We start from the raw sequence: 16228 nt of genomic DNA, 5'->3' as shown, positions 1-16228 counted from the left end.
AGGATTTTTGCATCCATGTTCATCAGTGATATTGGCTTGTAGTTCTCTTTCTTTGTGACATCCTTGTCTGGTTTTGGTATCAAGGTGATGGTGGCCTCGTAGAATGAGTTTGGGAGTGTTCCTCCCTCTGCTATATTTTGGAAGAGTTTGAGAACGATAGGTGTTAGCTCTTCTCTAAATGTTTGATAGACTTCTCCTGTAAAGCCATCTGGTCCTGGGCTTTCATTTGTTGGAAGATTTTTAATCACAGTTTCAATTTCAGTGCTTGTGATTAGTCTGTTCATATTTTCTATTTCTTCCTGATTCAGTCCTGGCAGGTTGTGCCTTTCTAACAATTTGTCCATTTCTTCCAGGTTGTCCATTTTATTGGCATATAGATGCTTGTAGTAATCTCTCATGATCTTTTGTATTTCTGCAGTGTCAGTTGTTACTTCTCCTTTTTCATTTCTAATTCTGTTGATTTGAGCCTTCTTCCTTTTTTTCTTGATGAGTCTGGCTAATGGTTTATCAATTTTGTTTATCTTCTCAAAGAACCAGCTGTTAGTTTTATTGATCTTTGCTATCGTTTCCTTCATTTCTTTTTCATTTATTTCTGATATGATATTTATGATTTCTTTCCTTCTGCTAACTTTCGTTTTTTTTTTTTTTTGTTCTTCTTTCTCTAATTGCTTTAGGTGCAAGGTTAGGTTGTTTATTCGAGATGTTTCCTTATTTCCTCTTTGATTTCTTCAGTGATCACTTCGTTATTAAGTAGTGTATTGTTTAGCCTCCATGTGTTTGTATTTTTTACAGATCTTTTCCTGTAATTGATATCTAGTCTCATGGCACTGTGGTCGGAAAAGATACTTGAAACAATTTCAGTTTTCTTAAATTTACCAAGGCTTGACTTGTGACCCAAGATATGGTCCATCCTGGAGAATGTTCCATGAGCACTTGAGAAAAATCTGTATTCTGTTGTTTTTGGATGGAATGTCCTATAAATATCAATTAAGTCCATCTTGTTTAACGTATCATTTAAAGCTTGTGTTTCCTTATTTATTTTCATTTTGGATGATCTGTCCATTAGTGAAAGTGGGGTGTTAAAGTCCCCTACTATGAATGTGTTACTGTCGATTTCCCCTTTAACAGCTGTTAGTATTTGCCTTATGTATTGAGGTGCTCCTATGTTGGGTGCATAAATATTTACAATTGTTATATCTTCTTCTTGGATCGATCCCTTGATCATTATGTAGTGTCCTTCTTTGTCTCTTCTAATAGTCTTTATTTTAAAGTCTATTTTGTCTGATATGAGAATTGCTACTCCAGCTTTCTTTTGGTTTCCATTTGCATGAAATATCTTTTTCCATCCCCTTACTTTCAGTCTGTATGTGTCTCTAGGTCTGAAGTGGGTCTCTTGTAGACAGCAAATATATGGGTCTTGTTTTTGTATCCATTGAGCCAATCTGTGTCTTTTGGTGGGAGCATTTAGTCCATTTACATTTAAGGTAATTATCGATAGGTATGTTCCTATTCCCATTTTCTTAATTGTTTGGGGTTTGTTATTGTAGGTCTTTTCCTTCTCTTGTGTTTCTTGCCTAGAGAAGTTCCTTTAGCATTTGTTGTAAAGCTGGTTTGGTGGTGCTGAACTCTCTCAGCTTTTGCTGGTCTGTAAACGTTTTAATTTCTCCATTAAATCTGAATGAGAGAGGGCAGACAGCAGAAGCAAGAACTACAATCCTGCAGCCTGTGGAACAAAAACCACATTCACAGAAAGACAGATAAGATGAAAAGGCAGAGGGCTACGTACCAGATGAAGGAACAAGATAAAACCCCAGAAAAACAACTAAATGAAGTGGAGATAGGCAACCTACCAGAAAAAGAATTCAGAATAATGATAGTGAAGATGATCCAGGACCTTGGAAAAAGAATGGAGGCAAAGATCGAGAAGATGCAAGGAATGTTTAACAAAGACCTAGAAGAATTAAAGAACAAACAAACAGAGACGAACAGTACAATAACTGAGATGAAAAATACACTAGAAGGAACCAATAGCAGAATAACTGAGGCAGATGAACAGATAAGTGACCTGGAAGACAGAATGGTGGAATTCACTGCAGCAGAACAGAATAAAGAAAAAAGAATGAAAAGAAATGAAGACAGCCTAAAAGACCTCTGGGACAACATTAAATGCAAAAACATTTGCATTACAGGGGTCCCAGAAGGAGAAGAGAGAGAGAGAGGACGTGAGAAAATATTTGAAGAGATTATAGTCAAAAACTTCCCTAACATGGGAAAGGAAATAGACACCGAAGTCCAAGAAGCGCAGAGAGTCCCATACAGGACAAACCCAAGGAGAAACACACCGAGACACATAGTAATCAAATTGGCAAAAATTAAAGACAAAGAAAAATTATTGAAAGCAGCAAGAGAAAAATGACAAACAACATACAAGGGAGCTTCCATAAGGTTAACAGCTGATTTCTCAGCAGAAACTCTACAAGCCAGAAGGAAGTGGCATGACATATTCAAAGTGATGAAAGTGAAGAACCTACAACCAAGATTATTCTACCCTGCAAGGATCTCATTCAGATTCGATGGAGAAATCAAAAGCTTTACAGACAAGAAAAGCTAAGAGAATTCAGCACCACCAAACCAGCTCTACAACAGATGCTAAAGGAACTTCTCTAAGTGGGAAACACAAGAGAAGAAAAGGACCTACAAAAACAAACCCAAAACAATTAAGATAATGGTAATAGGAACATACATATCGATAATTACCTTAAACATGAATGGATTAAATGCTCCAACCAAAAGACACAGGCTCGCGGAATGGATACAAAAACAAGACCCATCTATATGCTGTCTACAAGAGATCCACTTCAGACCTAGGGACACATACAGACTGAAAGTGAGGAGATGGAAAAAGATATTCCATGTAAATGAAAATCAAAAGAAAGCTGCAGTAGCATTACTCATATCAGATAAAATAGACTTTAAAATAAAGAATGTTACAAGAGACAAGGAAGGACACGACACAATGATCAAGGGATGAATCCAAGAAGAAGATATAAAAATTATAAATATATATGCACCCAACATAGGAGCACCTCAATATGTAAGGCAGCTGCTAACAGCTATAAAAGAGAAAATTGACAGTAACACAATAACAGTGGGGGACTTTAACACCTCACTTCCACCAATGGACAGATCACCCAAACAGAAAATTAATAAGGAAACACAAGCTGTAAATGACAAAACAGACCAGATAGATTTAATTGATATTTATAGGACATTCCATCCTAAAAGAGCAGATCACACTTTCTTCTCAAGTGCACGCGGAACATTCTCCAGGATAGATCACATCTTGGGTCACAAATCAAGCCTCAGTAAATATAGGAAAACTGAAATCATATCAAGTATCTTTTCTGATCACAACGCTATGAGATTAGAAATCAATTACAGGGGAAAAAAACGTAAAAAACGCACACTCACAGAGGCTAAAAAATACATTACTAAATAACCAAGAGATCATTGAGGAAATCAAAAAATACCTAGAGACAAATGACAATGAAAACACAACAATCCAAAACCTATGGGACGCAGCAAAAGCAGTTCTAAAAGGGAAGTTGATAGCAATACAAGCCTACCTCAAGAAACAAAAAAAAAAAAAAAAAAAAAAATCTGAATGAGATCCTTGCTGGGTAATCTTGGTTGCAGGTTTTTCTCCTTCATCACTTTAAATATGTCCTGCCAGTCCCTTCTGGCTTGCAGAGTTTCTGCTGAAAGATCAGATGTTAACCTTATGGGAATTCCCTTGTGTGTTATTTGTTGTTTTTCCCTTGCTGCTTTTAATATGTTTTCTTTGTATTTAATTCTTGACAGTTTGCTTAATATGTGTCTTGGCATGTTTCTCCTTGGATTTATCCTGTATGGGACTCTCTGTGCTTCCTGGACTTGATTAACTATTTCCTTTCCCATATTAGGGAAGTTTTCAACTATAATCTCTTCAAATATTTTCTCAGTCCCTTTCTTTTTCTCTTCTTCTTCTGGAACCCCTATAATTTGTATGTTGTTGTGTTTAATGTTGTCCCAGAGGTCTCTGAGACTGTCCTCAGTTCTTTTCATTCTTTTTTCTTTATTCTGCTCTGCAGTAGTTATTTCCACTATTTTATCTTCCAGGTCACTTCTCCGTTCTTCTGCCTCAGTTTTTCTGCTATTGATCCCATCTAGAGTATTTTTAATTTCATTTATTGTGTTGTTCATCGTTGTTTGTTTCATCTTTAGTTCTTCTAGGTCCTTGTTAAATGTTTCTTGCATTTTGTCCATTGTATTTCCAAGATTTTGGATCCTCTTTACTATCATTATTCTGAATTATTTTTCAGGTAGACTGCCTATTTCCTCTTCATTTGTTAGGTCTGGTGGGTTTTTATCTTGCTCCTTCATCTGTGGTGTATTTTTCTGTCTTCTAATTTTGCTTATCTTACTGTGTTTGGGGTCTCCTTTTTGCAGGCTGCAGGTTCGTAGTTCCCATTGTTTTTGGTGTCTGTCCCCAGTGGCTAAAGTTGGTTCAGTGGGTTGTGTAGGTTTCCTGTTGGAGGCAACTAGTGCCTGTGTTCTGGTGGATGAGGCTGGATCTTGTCTTTCTGGTGGGCAGGTCCACGTCTGGTGGTGTGTTTTGGGGTGTCTGTGGCCTTACTATGATTTTAGGCAGCCTCTCTGCTAATGGGTGGGGTTGTGTTCCTGTTTTGCTAGTTGTTTGGCATAGGATGTTCAGCACTGTAGCTTGCTGGTCATTGAGTGAAGCTGGGTGCTGGTGTTGAGATGGAGATCTCTGGGAGATTTTCGCCGTTTGATATTATGTGCAGCTGGGAGGTCTCTTGTGGACCAGTGTCCTGAAGTTGGCTCTCCCACCTCAGAGGCACAGCACTGACTCCTGGCTGCAGCACCAAGAGCCTTTCATCCACATGGCTCAGAATAAAAGGGAGAAATAGTAGAAAGAAAGAATTAGTAGAAGAAGGAAGGAAGGAAGGAAGGAAGGAAGGAAGGAAGGAAGGAAGAAAGAAAGAAAGAAAGAAAGAAAGAAAAGAGGGAGGGAGGGTGGGAGGGAGGGAGGAAGGAAGGAGGGAAGGAGGGAAGGACGGAAAAAAGAAAGAAGGAAAGAAGATAAAGTAAAATAAAGTACGATAAAATATAATAAAGTTATTAAAATAAAATAATATTAAGAAAAAACATTTTTAAAGATAAAAGAAAAAACAAAGGACGGATAGAACCCTAGGGCAAATGGTGAAAGCAATGCTATACAGACAAAATCTCACACAGAAGCATACACATACACACTCACAAAGAGGAAAAGGGGAAAAAATCATAAATCTTGCTCTCAAAGTCCACCTCCTCAATTTGGGATGATTCGTTGTCTATTCATGTATTCCACAGATGCAGGGTACATCAAGTTGATTGTGGAGCTTTAATCCGCTGCTTCTGAGGCTGCTGGGAGAGATTTCCCTTTCTCTTCTTTGTTCTCACAGCTCCCAGGGGCTCAGCTTTGGATTTGGCCCCGCCTCTGCGTGTAGGCCGCAGGAGGGCGTCTGTTCTTCGCTCAGACAGGACGGGGTTAAAGGAGCAGCTGATTCGGGGGCTCTGGCTCACTCAGGCCCGGGGAGGGAGGGGCACGGAGTGTGGGGCGAGCCTGCGGCGGCAGAGGCCAGCGTGACGTTGCACCAGCCTGAGGTGCGCCGTGCGTTCTCCCGGGGAAGTTGTCCCTGGGTCCCGGGACCCTGGCAGTGGCGGGCTGCACAGGTTCCCCGGAAGGGAGGTGTGGATAGTGACCTGTGCTCACACGCAGTCTTCCTGGTGGCAGCAGCAGCAGCCTTAGCATCTCATTCCCGTCTCTGGGGTCTGCGCTTTTAGCTCCGGCTCGCTCCCATCTCTGGAGCTCCTTTAAGCAGCGCTCTTAATCCCCTCTCCTCGCGCACCAGGAAACAAAGAGGGAAGAAAAAGTCTCTTGCCTCTTCGGCAGGTCCAGACTTTTCCCCGGACTCCCTCCCGGCTAGCCGTGGCGCACTAACCCCTGCAGGCTGTGTTCATGCTGCCAACCCCAGTCCTCTCCCTGGGATCCGACCGAAGCCCAAGCCTCAGCTCCCAGCCCCGCCCACCCCGGCGGGTGAGCAGACAAGCCTCTCGGGCTGGTGAGTCCTGGTCGGCCCTGATCCTCTGTGCGGGAATCCCCCCGCTTTGCCCTCCGCACCCCTGTTGCTGTGCACTCCTCCGCGGCGCCAAAGCTTTCCCCCTCCGCCACCTGCAGTCTCCGCCCACGAAGGGGCTTCCTAGTGTGTGGAAACCTTTCCTTCTTCACAGCTCTCTCCCACTGGTGCAGGTCCTGTCCCTATCCTTTTGTCTCTGTTTATTCTTTTTTCTTTTGCCCTACCCAGGTACGTGGGGGTTTTCTTGCCTTTTGGGAGGTCTGAGGTCTTCTGCCTGCGTTCAGTAGGTGTTCTGTAGGAGTTGTTTCACGTGTAGATGTATTTCTGGTGTATCTGTGGGGAGGAAGGTGATCTCCGCGTCTTACTCTTCCGCCATCTTCCCGGAAGCCTCGGCATTTAATATTTAATGAATTTATTTTTAGTATATTTCCTAGAAAAGCAATACATGTCCACTGTAGAAAGCTTTAAAAATAACCGACAAAAACTATTATCCAGAGAACCACTATTTAACGTATACCAAATCTTTATTCATTCAACAGCCATTTTTCAAAACCTATTATGTAATAGGTACTGCTTTAGATGTGAAACCTGTTCTTCAGAGTTAACATCCTTCTGTAAATTTAGTGATATGTCATGTCAGCCTCCTATGTGCAGAAATGTGTGTGCTTTTAAAAAGGGACTATGCTTCTTAAAAGTAGCATTGTAATCTGATTTTTCTCCTGTAACATTAAGAGCTTCTTTTGATGCCATTGACCCATATTTTACAGTATTATCTTTAATGGTTGCAGAAGAATTATTTGTGTGAATGTACCATAGTTAATTTAATGAATCTCCTATAGGCAGACACTTTAATTCTTTCTTTTCCAATTCCTGTTTGTACTTAAAATCTGTAACTTGTATATTTTGCTTCTCTTTGATAGTATAACTAATACGACCTCCACATGACATGAAGGCACAGGCAGCTCTGTCTTTCTTCTTCATTCTTATACCATCTCTATGTGGATCTCAAGGTAAGCATCTTTATAATACACCCAAGTGTCAGTTGTTTGTATCATTAGATAGGAACATGAGCCACAAGGCAAGGGAGCTGTTTCCTCTGTAGCCATAGCTTATCAACTTTTCTAACTTTTCTTCTATCTACTGTAAGGTTCTTTCTAATCTGTTATCTGCTACCAAATATAGAATCACTAGAAAGGCAAGTTTGATTGATTGGTTGATTTGGTTTTTTTTTTTTAAGTGTAAGCTTGGTACTTACTTGACACTTGACAAAAGGCGTTATCAGCTTTGCTAGGCCCTGTGGCAGGCATTTTAAATTATCCAATGAAATATTAGAGGTTTTTAGTAGAGCAATTAGGGAGGTCGACAAAAACACTCCTTTTCTTTCCCACCTTTCCATGTCTTTCTTCTCAGCTTGATGCCACATTCCTCTAGCACTTGGTACAGAGATAGACTAAATCTCTCTAAGGCAAAGTGGGACATAGAGTGGAAAGAGCCTCAGAGGAGGGGGCAGAGGAAAAAGACTTTGTGACAAGGCCATATGAACACCCGATTATCCCATCTAGGGTAGCTTTGAGCAAGGTCAAAGGAGTTTAGTCCATTGTCCGTAAGATAAGGTCCTTTCCAGTGCAAATATCACAGAATTCATAGATAGGGCATATGATCTACTAAAATGTTTTGTGAATTGGTTAAAAAATCTGGATACTGCCTTCAGTGATTATGAAATGGGTAAGTAGATTTGCTTTGCAAAAACCTGATTGTGATGAGTCCATTTGCTTTTTAAAATCACCTTCTGAAGTTGACAGTAAAAATATATATATATATATATACACACACACACACACACACACACACATATACAAACATATATATTAGGAGGATTGGACCTCTACATTTATATCCAGAATAATATTCCTTAACTATATTTTGATGGACTCATAGTATATCCTGAGAGTTGTCTTAAAGCCAAAATAAATGAATCACTTCATTTCCCCTTTTGGACTCCTCCTCTTATGTGCACCCTTTCTTGAAACTAATGTCTACATATTCCCAACAGACCCCTTAATGCAGCATTGTCTTCTACATGCTCCAAATATTTCCTAACCCAGCCAAGTTAAGTTTATTCTATTCTTTTAGGGCCTGCTAGCTCAGCTAGCTGGATAAACTAATTTGTTATTGTTATAGTAGGTGTTAAAAATAAATGTGTTCAGGAAATAAAAATCAACAGGAATCTTTAATTTATATAACATACATAATTTCCAGCAACTGTAGCAGGCCAGGATCAGAGGAGAGATGAGACTATTGATCAAGCATGGAACAAAGTTTCTATGCTTTATGCTGTTGTCAATTCTCATGGTTACATTGAATACAACAGATACTCGATTGAAATTTCAGACACTCAAACATAGAGCTTCATGGCTTGTTTCTAGTAATTAGACTAGCAAGTGTTCTTGATAGATGATGTGGTCTGTTAATGATCAGGCTGCTGACCTAGCATAGTTCTTCTAGGTAGTCCTGGTATAACACTTGATAAGCACCCATCACTAATTCTCTTCATAACTGCTCTTGTTTTTAGATACGTTCTTTTTAGCTTCCATAAGTCATGTTCCTATGAGTGAGCAAATAGTCATTGGAAGACTTGATGAAGATGTAATTCTCCCTTGCTCATTTGAGAGTGGGCCCGATGTTGTAGTTCACTGGAAGAATCAAGATAACTATGTTTACTCATACTACAAAAACAGTGACCAGTTGGAAAAGCAAGATCCCAGATATGTAAATAGGACATCCCTCTTCCTTGATGAAATTCACAATGGGAATGCCTCCCTATCTTTCAAAAGATTAAAGCTTCAGGATGAAGGAACTTACATATGCTACGTGGGAACATCACTTGGAAAAATCATAAACAAAGTGGTACTAAAAGTGGGAGGTAAGTGTACATATACCATTTTACAAAACATGACAATGATACCATTCCATGTTTTCTGTAATGCCTTCTTCTTAATTTAATATGCTATGGGCTTCCTTCCAAGATAATACATACAAACTACCTCATTATTTTTAATGCATAGTGTCTCATAGTTTAGACATGCTATAATTGATGCACCCGTTCCTCCATTAGTAAGTATTTAGGTATTTCTAGTGTTTTACGTTACAAAAAATGTTTTGATGAACATCCTTATATTTAATACTGGGAAATGGTCTGAAACAAAAGTATCAGAAGTAAAATTTTAATATGGCATTTATACCAGCAGCATAAGAGTATACATTTTCCCCTTAAGTCTTATCAACACCTAATATTACCCATCTTAAGACATTCTGCCAATATGATAGGTTAAAAATATTGAATTGATTTAAATTACATTTTTCTGTTTTCTAAATGAAGTTAATTGTAATACTATATGCTTTCCTCCTGTTTGTATTAACTTCATTTATCTAATCATTTATTTATTGGGAGGGGCATTTTCTAATGGGTTGTTTTATCTAGCTCATGTTCTTTCTCCCTCTGTTCCATTTATCTGCTTCAGACCTTGACTCAGAAATCTAAGAATTATGGGTAAACAAAGAATCAAAAAGGCTCTGAGTCAGTACCTGAAGAGTACAAACTGCTGCGTGAGCTCTAGTTTATCAGCTTTGACACCCACATTTTGACTGCTCAGTGAGGCCATTAGATTTTTTTCTAGAATTCTTTCTGGAGAATTGAGCTTTCTAGTTGCTATGTATCCATACATGCTCTTTTTTCCTTGTAGATCACCAGACTATATCTTAAGGTTCTACAGAGTTTTTGCTGTTTTTCCTTTCAGAAACTGCCAAGTTTTGCTCGCAAAGCTTAGCTTTTCATTTCATGGGTATTAAAATAATGTGTTCTGCGCAGATGGGCTAAAAAGAAGCTAATGACAGTTCCTCACGTGCCCTTCTTTCTCCTACATAGCTTTTGTCACACCTGTGATGAAGTATGAAAAGAACACCACAAACAGCTTCTTAATATGCAATGTGTTAAGTGTTTATCCTTATCCAATTATCACATGGGAAGTGGATAATACACCAATCTCTGAAAACAATAAGGAAGAAATCGGATCTTTGGGTCCTTTTTATATTAACAGTAGAGTAAATATTACAGGATCAAGTTCATCTTATCAATGTGCTATTGAAAACACATTGCTGAAGCAAACATGGACAGGGAGATGGACAATGAAAGGTAGGCTCCACAAGGCTTTCTGTCTACCTGTGCTGTCAGAGATTGGGAGGGAATGGGGTTTGATTTACAGGTTAAGAGAAGAACACAAAGGAAGGAAATGCATTTGCAGCAGTTAGAAGACCAGGACTGGAGTCCCAGATCTAATATTACTGGCTCTGTTACCTCACACAGTCATTTTTACTTCTGAGCGCTGGTTCCTGGTTGGTAAAATGGAAGTAATTCTTACCTTGCAAGGTGTTTATGAGTTGAAGGAAAACAATTGTGAAATGGAAAGCAGAAAATACATCCATGAACATTGCTGTATTTCTCTATGGTTCTTCTACATAGAATTTTCTACTTGCATTGGACTTTAGAAGATCAGAGGAGAAGGAAAGGATACTTGTTTCCGAGCAGGTCACAACCTCTGATTCTTGCCAGTTTTTCAACCAACAGAAATTAGTATTGCTTCTGTTTAGTCTCTTTCTGTTTAGTCTTCTTAAGTGGTATTAGCCCATTAATCTTTATCAGCACCTCTACTCCTTCCTCTCATTTATTTGAACAAACCCAAACTCTCACCAGTCTCTATATCTATAGGCTACTGTTTAAGAAGAGTTTAAGGAGAAGAAAAATTAATTTGGCACCATTTATCTAATTCTGAGGAAAATTATCAATATTCTTTTATACTTCACTAGAAGCAAAGCAAATTTTTTCTGTAAATCTCTATTATGTGGTGAAAGTGAGGTTAGCTTTCCTTTTTGGCCTTCTCTTCCCCTGAGTTTCTATTTTTAATATTTAAATTTATTGAAGTATAGTTGACTTACAATAATATTAGTTTGGGGTATAAAACATAGTGATATTTTTATAGATTACACACCATACAAAGTTATTATAAAATATTGACTATATTCCTTGTGCTGGACATTACATCTTTGTGACTTATTTATTTTGTAACTGAAAATTTGTATCTCTGAATCATCTTTAACTATTTCGCTTCTCTTCCCATCCCTCTCCCTTCTGGTAACCACTAGTTTGTTCTCTGTATCTGTGAGTCTGTTTCTGTTTTATTATGTTTGTTTTTTAGATTCCACATATAAGTGAAAACATACAGCATTCGTCTTTATTTCTCTACTTATTTTACTAATTATAATACCCTCCAGGTCCATCCATGTTATCACAATAGCAAGATTTTATTCTTTATTTATGGCTTGGTAATATTCTACTTTGTGTGTCTGTGTAACTCAAATCTTCTTTATCCATTCAGCTGTCAATGGGCACTTGGTTGCCTACATATCTTGGCTATTGTAAATAATTGTTCTATGAGCTATGAACATTGGGGTGCATATATCTTTTTGAATTAGTGTGTTTTTTTTCTTCAGATAAATACGCAGGAGTCAAATTCCTGGATCATATGGTAGTTCTATTTTTAATTTTTGAGGAACCTCCATCATGTTTTCCATAGTGACTGCACCAATTTAAATTCCCACCAACAGTGCACAAGGATTCCCTTTTCTCCACATCCTCACCGACACTTGTTATTTGTTGTCTTTTTGATAACAGTGATTCTGACAGGTGTGAGGTGATATCTCACTGCAGTTGCATTGATTTGCATTTCCCTGATGATTAGTGATGTTGAACATCTTTTCATGTGCCTATTGGTCATCTGTATGTCTTATTTGGGAAAATGTCTACTCAGGCCTCTGCCCATTTTTAAAAATCAGATCTTTTTTTGTTTGTTTGTTTCATATTGAGTTGTATGAGTTCTTTATATGTTTTGGATATTAAACCCTTACCAGGTATTATATCATTTACAAATATCTTCTACCTTTCAGTAGGTCACCTTTCAGTTTTACTGATGGGTTCCTTCCCTGTGTAAAAGTTTTAAAATTTGATTAGGTCTCATTTGTTTATTTTTGCTTTTGTTGCCCTTGCCTGAGGAGACAGATCAAAAAAGTATTGTTAAGACTTATATCAAAGAGCATACTACCTATATTTTCTTCCAGGAATTTTATGATTTCAGTTCGTACATTTAAGTCTTTAACTTGTTGTGAGTTTATTTTTGTATATGGTATGATAAAATATTCTAGTTTTATTCTTTTACATATAGCTGTCTAGTTTTCACAACACCACTTATTAAGGAGACTGTCTTTTTTCCACTGTATATTTTTGCCTCCTTTGTCGTAGATTAATTGACCATAAGTGCATGGGTTTATTTCTGGGTGCTCTATTCGGTTCCAGTGATCTATGTGTCTGAGCTTTGTGCCAGTACCATACTATTTTGATTACTATAGCTTTGTAGTGTAGTTTGAAGTCAGGGAGCATGATAACTCTAGCTTTCTTCTTTCTGAAGATTTTTTTGGCTATTTGGCCAAAAAAAATCACTAATCATCAATAATTTGTGTTTCCACACAAACTTTAGAATTATTTGTTCTAGTTCTGTGAAAAATGTCATGGGTATTTTGATAGAGGTTGCATTGGATCTGTAGATTGCTTTGGGTAGTATGGACGTTTTAACAATGTTAACTTTTTCCAATCCATGTACACAGAATAGCTTTCCATTTATTTGTATTGTTTTCAATTTCTTTTATCAGTGTCTTACAGTTTTCAAAGTACAGGTCTTTCATGTCCTTGGTTAGATTTATTCCTACATATTTCATTCTTTTTTATTTAATTATAAATAAGACGTTTCTTAATTTCTCTTTCTGATATTTTTTATTAATGTACAGAAACCCAACTGATTTTTTGTACATTGACTCTGTATCCTGCAAATTTATTGAATTTGTTTATTCTAATAGCTTTTTGGTGGAGATTTTGTGGGTTTTTTATGTATGGTATCATGTCATCTGCAAATAGCAACAATTTGGATTCTTTTCTTCTAATTTGGGTTGCCTTTTTTTTTTTTTTTTCTTGTCTGATTGCTGTAGCTAAGATTTCCAATACTATGTTAAATAGAAGTCGCAAGAGTGGCATCCTTGTCTTGTTCCTGATCTTACAGGAAAAGCTTTCAGCTTTTCACCCTTGAGTATGACGTTACCTGTAGGTTTGTAATATATGGCCTTTTTTTTTTTTTTTTAAACATCTTTATTGGAGCATAATTGCTTTACAATGGTATGTTAGTTTCAGCTTCACAACAAAATGAATCAGTTATATATATACATATGTTCCCATATCTCTTCCTGCTTGCATCACCCTCCCTCCCACCCTCCCTATCCCACCCCTCCAGGCGGTCACAAAGCACCGAGCTGATCTCCCTGTGCTATGCGGCTGCTTCCCACTAGCTATCTACCTTACGTTTGGTAGTGTATACATGTCCATGCCTCTTTATTGCTTTGTCACCGTTTACCCTTCCCCCTCCCCATAGCCTCAAGTCCATTCTCTAGTAAGTCTGTGTCTTTATTCCTGTTTCACCCCTAGGTTTTTCATGACATGTTTTTTTTCTTAAATTCCATATATATGTGTTAGCATACGGTATTTGTCTCTCTCTTTCTGACTTACTTCACTCTGTATGACAGACTCTAGGTCTATCCACCTCATTACAAATAGCTCAATTTCGTCTCTTTTTATGGCTGAGTAATATTCCATTGTATATATGTGCCACATCTTCTTTATCCATTCATCCGATGATGGACACTTAGGTTGTTTCCATCTCTGGGCTATTGTAAATAGAGCTGCAATGAACATTTTGGTACATGACTCTTTTTGAATTATGGTTTTCTCAGGGTATATGCCCAGTAGTGGGATTGCTGGGTCATATGGTAGTTCTATTTGTAGCTTTTTAAGGAACCTCCATACTGTTCTCCACAGTGGCTGTATCAATTTACATTCCCACCAACAGTGTAAGAGGGTTCCCTTTTCTCCACACCCTCTCCAGCATTTATTGTTTCTAGATTTTTTGATGATGGCCATTCTGACTGGTGTGAGATGATATCTCATTGTAGTTTTGATTTGCATTTCTCTAATGATTAGTGATGTTGAGCATTCTTTCATGTGTTTGTTGGCACTCTGTATATCTTCTTTGGAGAAATGTCTATTTAGGTCTTCTGCCCATTTTTGGATTGGGTTGTTTGTTCTTTTGTTATTAAGCTGCATGAGCTGCTTATAAATTTTGGAGATTAATCCTTTGTCAGTTGCTTCATTTGCAAATATTTTCTCCCATTCTGAGGGTTGTCTTTTGGTCTTCTTTATGGTTTCCTTTGCTGCGCAAAAGCTTTTAAGTTTCATTAGGTCCCATTTGTTTACTTTTGTTTTTATTTCCATTTCTCTAGGAGGTGGGTCAAAAAGGATCTTGCTGTGATTTATGTCATAGAGTGTTCTGCCTATGTTTTCCTCTAAGAGTTTGATAGTTTCTGGCCTTACATTTAGGTCTTTAATCCATTTTGAGCTTATTTTTGTGTATGGTGTTAGGGAGTGATCTAATCTCATACTTTTACATGTAGCTGTCCAGTTTTCCCAGCACCACTTATTGAATAGGCTGTCCTTTCTCCACTGTATATTTCTGCCTCCTTTGTCAAAGATAAGGTGACCATATGTGCGTGGGTTTATCTCTGGGCTTTCTATCCTGTTCCATTGATCTATATTTCTGTTTTTGTGCCAGTACCATACTGTCTTGATTACTGTAGCTTTGTAGTATAGTCTGAAGTCAGGAAGCCTGATTCCTCCAGCTCCATTTTTCGTTCTCAAGATTGCTTTGGCTATTCGGGGTCTTTTGTGTTTCCATACAAATTGTGAGATTTTTTGTTCTAGTTCTGTGAAAAATGCCAGTGGTAGTTTCATAGGGATTGCATTGAATCTGTAGATTGCTTTGGGTAGTAGAGTCATTTTCACAATGTTGATTCTTCCAATCCAAGAACATGGTATATCTCTCCATCTATTTGTATCATTTTTAATTTCTTTCATCAGTGTCTTATAATTTTCTGCATACAGGTCTTTTGTCTCCTTAGGTAGGTTGATTCCTAGGTATTTTATTCTTTTTGTTGCAATGGTAAATGGGAGTGTTTTCTTGATTTCACTTTCAGATTTTTCATCCTTAGTGTATAGGAATGCCAGAGATTTCTGTGCATTAATTTTCTATCGTGCTACTTTACCAAATTCATTGATTAGCTCTAGTAGTTTTCTGGTAGCATCTTTAGGATTCTGTATGTATAGTATCATGTCATCTGCAAACAGTGACAGCTTTACTTCTTCTTTTCCGATTTGGATTCCTTTTATTTCCTTTTCTTCTCTGATTGCTGTGGCTAAAACTTCCAAAACTATGTTGAATAAGAGTGGTGAGAGTGGGCAACCTTGTCTTGTTCCTGATCTTAGTGGAAATGCTTTCAGTTTTTCACCATTGAGGACGATGTTGGCTGTGGGTTTGTCATATATGGCCTTTATTATGTTGAGGAAAGTTCCCTCTATGCCTACTTTCTGCAGGGTTTTTATCATAAATGGGTGTTGAATTTTTTCAAAAGCTTTCTCTGCATCTATTGAGATGATCATATGGTTTTTCTCCTTCAATTTGTTAATATGGTGTATCACGTTGATTGATTTGCGTATATTGAAGAATCCTTGCATTCCTGGAATAAACCCCACTTGATCATGGTGTATGATCCGTTTAATGTGCTGTTGGATTCTGTTTGCTAGTATTTTGTTGAGGATCTTTGCATCTATGTTCATCAGTGATATTGGCCTGTAGTTTTCTTTCTTTGTGACATCCTTGTCTGGTTTTGGTATCAGGGTGATGGTGGCCTCGTAGAATGAGTTGGGGAGTGTTCCTCCCTCTGCTATATTTTGGAAGAGTCTGAGAAGGATAGGTGATAGCTCTTCTCTAAATGTTTGATAGAATTCGCCTGTGAAGCCATCTGGTCCTGGGCTTTTGCTTGTTGGAAGATTTTGAATCACA

At 37.9% G+C, this 16228-nt stretch overlaps 1 protein-coding gene across 1 annotated transcript in view; it reads left to right on the top strand.

The window, feature by feature from the left end:
• Positions 1-16228, top strand: part of HHLA2 (HERV-H LTR-associating 2) — a 172376-nt gene that overhangs the window by 139993 nt on the left and 16155 nt on the right. Inside the window, exons 5-7 of the mRNA XM_033432212.2 lie at positions 7100-7189; positions 8752-9102; positions 10105-10371. Coding sequence (XP_033288103.1) covers positions 7126-7189; positions 8752-9102; positions 10105-10371 — 682 coding nt within the window. The 5' untranslated portion in view covers positions 7100-7125. The remainder of the gene's footprint in view (positions 1-7099; positions 7190-8751; positions 9103-10104; positions 10372-16228) is intronic.

This window comes from Orcinus orca, chromosome 5 (assembly GCF_937001465.1).
Source record: "Orcinus orca chromosome 5, mOrcOrc1.1, whole genome shotgun sequence".
Lineage (NCBI taxonomy): Eukaryota > Metazoa > Chordata > Mammalia > Artiodactyla > Delphinidae > Orcinus > Orcinus orca.
This window is presented reverse-complemented; position numbering and strand designations above follow the sequence as displayed.